The 6891-nt window shown below is 38.7% G+C and overlaps 2 protein-coding genes across 2 annotated transcripts; one reads left to right on the top strand and one right to left on the bottom strand.

Annotated features, from left to right (window-relative positions):
- Positions 1-1313: 1313 nt before the first annotated feature.
- LOC124897781 (uncharacterized mitochondrial protein AtMg00810-like) lies at positions 1314-2342 on the top strand (the record flags this gene model as incomplete). Its single annotated transcript, XM_047411163.1, has 1 exon — positions 1314-2342. A coding segment is annotated over one exon (1029 nt), but the record flags the coding sequence as incomplete, so codon positions are not given.
- Positions 2343-4186: 1844 nt separating this feature from the next.
- Positions 4187-6420, bottom strand: LOC107867844 (UDP-glycosyltransferase 79B6). Its single transcript, XM_047411164.1, has 2 exons — positions 5597-6420; positions 4187-5274 (listed from the first exon to the last, which is right to left on the bottom strand). The coding sequence occupies exons 1-2, from the start codon at positions 6102-6104 to the stop codon at positions 4403-4405; spliced, it is 1380 nt and encodes a 459-aa protein (XP_047267120.1). The 5' UTR covers positions 6105-6420; the 3' UTR covers positions 4187-4402.
- Positions 6421-6891: the final 471 nt, after the last annotated feature.

Raw genomic sequence — 6891 nt, forward strand, 5'->3', positions numbered from 1 at the left:
TTATTCATTCTGATGTATGGGGACCAGCGCCAGTATCCACTAAGGGTGGATCGACCTATTATGTTTCGTTTATAGATGACTATACTCGTTATACCTGGGTGTATCTTATGAAACGCAGATCTGATTTCTTTGGCATTTACAACAACTTTAGAGCCCTTGTTAAAACACAACATTCGGCTGTGATAAAGTGTTTCAGGTGTGACTTAGGGGGTGAATATACCTCTAATGACTTCACTCAGTTACTTGCCTCTGATGGTACCATACACCAGTCATCTTGTACCGACACTCCTGAGCAGAACGGTCTGGCAGAAAGAAAACATCGTCATATTGTTGAGACAGCACGCTCTTTACTTTTGTCTGCAGAGGTTCCTAGTATTTTTTGGGGAGAAGCAGTCCTAACTGCTGTATATGTGATTAATCGTATTCCTACTACATTGACTTCAGGGATGTCTCCGTTTGAGAAACTATATGGTCACCCGCCGAATTATTCTGCATTACGAGTTTTTGGATGTACTTGCTTTGTTCTTCGTCCTCATGTTGAACGAAATAAGTTAGGGTCAAAATCAGCTATATGTGTGTTTTTGGGGTATGGTATTGGACAAAAAGGATATCGTTGCTATGATCCTGTAAGTCAAAAATTATATGTTTCACGACATGTCACTTTTTTGGAACATATTCCTTTTTATTCCATTCCAGCTAAAACCCATGATGTGACAAAGTCAGATATTCGGCTTATTGATCCCTTTGGGATTGACATAGAGGTTCCAGTTCCGGATCCATCCATGCCTTCTGGTGTGCCACCTGATAGTGCTTCAGCCTCGCCTGTGCCTGAGTCTGCTCCTTCGACTGTTGAGACTGGAGACCCACCACCTCTGAGGAGGTCTACTCGACCTTGTAAGTCCACCAAACTGCCAGATTTTTCCTATTCTACATATTCAGCCTCATTTGCTTCCTTTATTGCAAACATACATCATTTGTCTGAACCTGAGTCGTATAGAGAGGCTGTGTCTGATCCTCTTTGGCAGAATGCTATGGCCGAGGAACTTGCTGCTCTTCATCATACACATACATGGGATTTGGTTACTCTCCCACCTGGTAAGCATGCGATTGGTTGTCGATGGGTGTATAAGATAAAAACAAAATCTGATGGGTCTGTTGAGCGATACAAGGCAAGACTTGTGGCAAAAGGGTACTCACAACAATATGGTATGGATTATGAGGAGACTTTTTCCCCCGTAGCAAAGATGACGACTGTTCGCACTATGATTGCTGTTGCATCCGTTCGACAGTGGAAGATATTTCAGATGGATGTCAAGAATGCTTTTCTGAATGGTGATCTCCACGAGGAAGTTTATATGACTCCTCCCCCAGGTATTGACCACCAGCCAGGTGAAGTTTGTCGGCTTCGAAAAGCTTTATACGGTCTCAAACAAGCCCCTCGTGCTTGGTTTGAGAAATTCTCCACTGTTATTACTTCCCTTGGATTTGTCCCGAGTAACCATGATTCAGCATTGTTTGTTAGATGTACAAGTGCAGGGCGAATTCTATTGTCCTTATATGTAGATGATATGATTATTACTGGTGATGATCATAGTGGTATTGAGTTATTGAAGCATGATTTGGCTCATCGATTTGCAATGAAGGACTTGGGCTTGCTGCGTTATTTTCTGGGTATTGAGGTGGCTCAGTCTAAGAAAGGGTATCTTCTTTCTCAGACTAAGTATATATCTGACTTGTTTACACGGGCGCGTCTTTCTGACAACAGGACTGTAGATACTCCCCTTGAAACCAATGCACGTTACTCTCCTAGTGATGGTGTTCCATTATCAGATCCGAGTCTTTATCGGACTATTGTGGGTAGTTTGGTTTATCTTACGGTTACTCGTCCAGATATAGCACATGCAGTTCATGTTGTTAGCCAGTTTGTTACTGCTCCTACTTCTGTGCACTGGGGAGCTGTACTTCGTATTCTAAGGTATCTTCGTGGCACTCAGTTTCAGAATCTCTTGTTTCCCTCGACGTCATCTCTCGAGTTACGAGCCTATAGTGATGCTGATTGGGATGGAGATCGCAATGATCGTAAATCCACCACTGGTTTTTGTGTGTTTCTTGGAGACTCTTTAATCTCGTGGAAGAGCAAGAAACAAGATGTTGTCTCTAGATCTTCCACGGAGGCTGAGTATCGTGCTATGGCTGTGACTACATGTGAGATTATTTGGTTACGTTGGCTTCTTGCAGATATGGGGGTTCACATTTCTATGCCTACTCCCCTGCATTGTGATAACAAAAGTGCGGTACAAATTGCAAAGAATTCTGTCTTCCATGAGCGTACGAAGCACATTGAGATTGATTGTCACTTCACCCGTCATCATTTACAGCTCGGGACCATATCGCTTCCTTTTGTTCCATCGTCTTTGCAGATTGCTGACCTTTTTACGAAGGCTCAGTCGGCGTCTCGATTTCGTTTTTTGTGTGACAAACTCTCAATGCTTATTGCTGTTGCATTGTGAGTTTGAGGGGGGATGTTAGCCCATATGTTATTGGGCCTTTAGTTTATGGACCTTTAGGTTATTGGCTATGTATATATATAGCCTACTTTTGTTTTAGTTAGTTTTTCATGCTTTTCAGATTATATTGTAAACCTTAGCCTTTCTTTCTTTCAATAAAGTTCTATTAACAAGAGAAACAGTACCATGAACAATGTTGTGAACAGTGCCGTGAGGCGTGAACAATGTTGTGAACAGTACGTGAACAGTGTCGGTTTTCGAGTTCGATTGGATTTACGGAGCTTCAGTTTTGGGTCTCAAATTTTTTAATATGAAGTTGGAGTTCGTTATTGTTGAGATCCTATTAGGAATTCTATAGTCTGGACTTTCTTGATTTTATTATCAATGAAATCGATTTTTCAAAGGTCCATCACAACTCTACTTTTTTTATTATATCGAAGTTGGTTAATATCGTGATTTTGTGGTGTGGTTTTGAATATTTTGAGCAAAATGTTAATTGTTGTTGTGGATATGAAATGATTGGTATGCTTAAATGTTTGAATCTTCGTTGGGGTATGTGTTGTTGGTTTTGAATTTTGAAAAGTGATTTGATAGATGAACTGGTTTAATAATGTGGTTAAAAATGGATTTGGGGGATGGAATTGAGAAATTGATAAAAAAGTTGAATTTAGATTAGCTTTGGTTTATTGTTGTTTTGTTTAATTCGTAATGAGCATGAATATTGTTGAAATGTGATAAAATTATGATATGTTGAAATGGATAAGCGAATATTGGTTCGGGTAGGCAAAAATTTAGGAATAAGTTTTCTTATTGAATGTTTGAATGTGGAATTTGAGTTGAACGATTTGGTTTTAGTTCTTGCATTTGAAAATGTATTTATTTAATTGGGGAATGCCCCACGATCACTTGTATTTATTCGCCGGGGAATGCCCCGAAGTATTTTGTATTTGGAGGATGTCCGTGATGAAGGCCCGAGGCATCGGGTAGCATGGGAGGGTAGTATAAAATTAGTGTAGGGTAGAATAGGATTTACATTTCCGCATTCTTTTTCTATTTTTGACTGTATAATTGGACTGAACATTGTTTTGGATTTCATTGTTTGATTGATCGTTTTATTTGTGTTTGGTGTGGTTTATACATTCATAATGTTCAAATTAGCCGATATACTCCACCAAGCGGCCGTGGTCGAACAATGGGATCGAGGGGTGCCTAGCACCTTTCCTTCGGTCAACAGTATTCCTTAGCCGGAATCTCTGTTCGCGGATGAGTTTTATAGAGTCAAAATCGTTTTGGAAAAGGATATGCACGGGTGACTTGGTACACCTGATTTATGCCAAGTGGCGACTCTGAGTTTTGAAACTAATGAATCATTTTCGAAACAATTTTCATCTTTTGTCACTTTAATAATAAAAAAACCCTTTCGAACCTAAATGAATCTTTTCGGTTTAAAAAGGGGTGTGACAGATATCAAATTGGCTGGAGAAATACGAGCCAGGATCAATAGTGTTCTGTGCATTCGCGAACCAAATGATTGTCGAAGAAATGCAGTTTCAAGAACTAATTTGATCAGAAAATATCCAGAAGCATATTCTACCAATAAAAATCATAATTCGCCATGGAGTCAAAAACAATCTGAACTTATAATAAATAATGATCTTACGAAAATTGAAGAAGTTCGATTAGAAGAGTACAAATATTTGTCTAAGATAAATTTAGTAGAGATCTCAACTGTATGCAAATAGTTACAAGTTTAAAATTTATGGGCTCTGAATTTCAAAACAGGACAACCTATCTTACATTAAGCAAATTTCTTAACACAAATACTATCATTTGAACCAATATTACTTGATTCTGCTAACCCCGTAACTTGAATGGTAGATCCGCCACCCAACAAATTAATCTAGAAGTCCATGCAAGTTCAGAATGAAATTGTCAATATAGTTACTCTTGAATCCAGGACTTGAAAGAAGTTCCTTCCATTTCCTATGATTCTCTTTCATTGAACAAGCAATTTGGCTATCTTTATCCATCACACATTTCACAGCCTTGCACAAATTCTCCTTTGTAAACAAATCATTTTCATCTTTCTCCACTTCTACACCAACCTTAAGTTCATGTTCCATCAGTCTAGCATTTAAAAGGTGATCCGGAGGCCTTGGCAAAAATACCAATTGACAATCACAAAGTGCCAAAGACTCCCACATTGATCCATACCCACAATGACTCACAAAACAACCAACTGATTGGTGGCGTAAAATCTTCAATTGTGGCACCCAACAATCAAGAATTAATCCTTTTTCTTTAACTCTTTCTTTAAATCCCTCTGGCAAGGCTTCTTCTACTGAATTTGTCCCTTCAGGTGGCTTAACCACTAAAAAGAACGGTAACTCAGTCATTTCAAGGCCTAAAACAATTTCTTGGAACTGCTTCTTTTCGAGAATCGTTTGGCTCCCAAATGCACAGAACACCACTGATCCTGGCTCGAATTTCTGGAGCCAATTCGATAATCCAGGTTCTTCTAAAGACTCATTTTTCGGCTCGGGAAGAACAGGTCCTGTGTAAAGGACTGGCTTTTCAGATTGTGTTGCTGCGAAGTCACCAAAGGTTCCTTCAATCTCTCTACATGTTTTCAGAGCTATTGCATCACATCCTGTCAGCGTCGTCTGCACTCGTTCGCAAAATGTCAACCCCTTTCCATATTCAATAAATTGAAACGACAACAACTTAGCTTCACATTCGCGCAACACCACAGTAGTAGAAGGGTAACCTGGAGATCCACCAATTGACCACATCTTTAGAGAGCAGAATGGAATTGCAGAATTACTAGCAAAACATGCACTATATATATATGCATACAAGTAGTACTTTATTTATAGAAGAAACATGGATATTTCTGACTTATCAATACGACGTCTTAGGATATTTAGATATCTTGTTTATGAGCTATATTTTGCTCATTTTGTCAGATTTTACAAGAATATGCAAAAGCTTGATAGTTTTCACAACTTATGGGATTTTCATGGGACCTAAATTCGTCGATGTGCGGAAGTAAACTTAGATATAAAAGAAAAAAGAGGAAGAAGTATGACCTGGTGGTGGCTTTACAAGCTCAGCTGCAGTTGATGTCATGAAAGTAGTCTTATCCGGTGGTAAATGTGCTGCAGCAGGGCAAACATTTAGGTAAAACACAGTCTTGATACCTCCAATTTGTTGTGCTAACTCAGGAATCCAATGAGCAAGATCAAAGAAAACGAAATGGGGTTTTAGATTTTCAAGAAAAGATTTGATTTCATCGTATAATTCATCCATAGCTGTTGCTAGTAAAGTCTCCAAAGATCCAGGCACATCAGCTGTAGTCTCTGCACCATATGGAAGGCCATCAACATGAGGGATTGTGAGTTTGTGGAATGTGATGAGATGAGGATAAAGATTGAGATTTTGAAGTCGAATTCCTGCACGTTTAGGCAACAAGAACGAGATTTTGTGTCCTCTTTTTGCAAGTTCATTTGACAGATTGATATATGGAATCAAGTGGCCAAATGCAAGCCATGGAAACATCACTATATGGAGCTTTCTGTCTTGTATGGATTCTGCCATATTCTCTTTGCTTCTTTGCGTTTGACGTATTGAAGGAGTAGTTAAAATAGCTTGACTTAGCAATGAAAACTGGGAAGTAGACAAGGGTCTTCTCTTTTAGGCACCACTATTGCTGCTTACTCATTCCAATTTAGGTGACTTTTTACTGTAATACAATACTTCTAGTTGACTTTTCTTCTCAATACAGTGTTGAGTAGGACCTAGTAAAAGTAAAGTAAAAATGTTATCATTGTCAAATAAGGCAAAACATGGAAGAACAAAAACCAAATCAGAATGAGTGGTAGTTGCGGTGTCTTTTTCATTAATTTTCTTTCTATTTCCACGCATCTAACCAGTTTGCGTGTAGTTTAGTTACTCCTTTTGGGCCAGGAGATACCTAAGATATTAAACAAAAGTAGTGTGGTTATCTTTTGTCCAGATAGACAAAAGTACGTGCAACACAAAATAATATATTATTATTAGTGGCGGAGCCAAGATTTTCACTAAGGAGGTCCAGAAGTGAACATACGAATTAGTTGAAGGGGGTTCAACATCTACTATGAATACATAAAAAATAATTATAACAATGCATAAATAATATAATTTTCTGTCGAGAGGTTCATGCGAACCCCCTTATCCAAAGGTGGCTCCGCCCTTGAGTACTACTAGCTCCGAGACACCAAAATTGCTCCCTCCAATAAGCATGTTGATGGAAAACTGTGTGCTCACTCCAAATATTGAGTGGGTGATCAAAATAGGCCACCTAGTTAAAAAATATATCAAAATATGTCACGTATATAAACTAGTA

Source organism: Capsicum annuum, chromosome 4, assembly GCF_002878395.1.
Source record: "Capsicum annuum cultivar UCD-10X-F1 chromosome 4, UCD10Xv1.1, whole genome shotgun sequence".
Taxonomy (NCBI): Eukaryota; Viridiplantae; Streptophyta; class Magnoliopsida; order Solanales; family Solanaceae; genus Capsicum; species Capsicum annuum.

Excerpts from the sequence above, each read along its gene's own strand:
- LOC107867844 (XM_047411164.1), bottom strand. The coding sequence starts at position 6,104 with ATGGCAGAATCCATACAAGACAGAAAGCTCCATATAGTGATGTTTCCA. Across the intron at positions 5,275-5,596 it reads GCTTGTAAAGCCACCACCAG|GTTACCCTTCTACTACTGTG; the intron begins GTCATACTTCTT and ends GTGGATCTCCAG.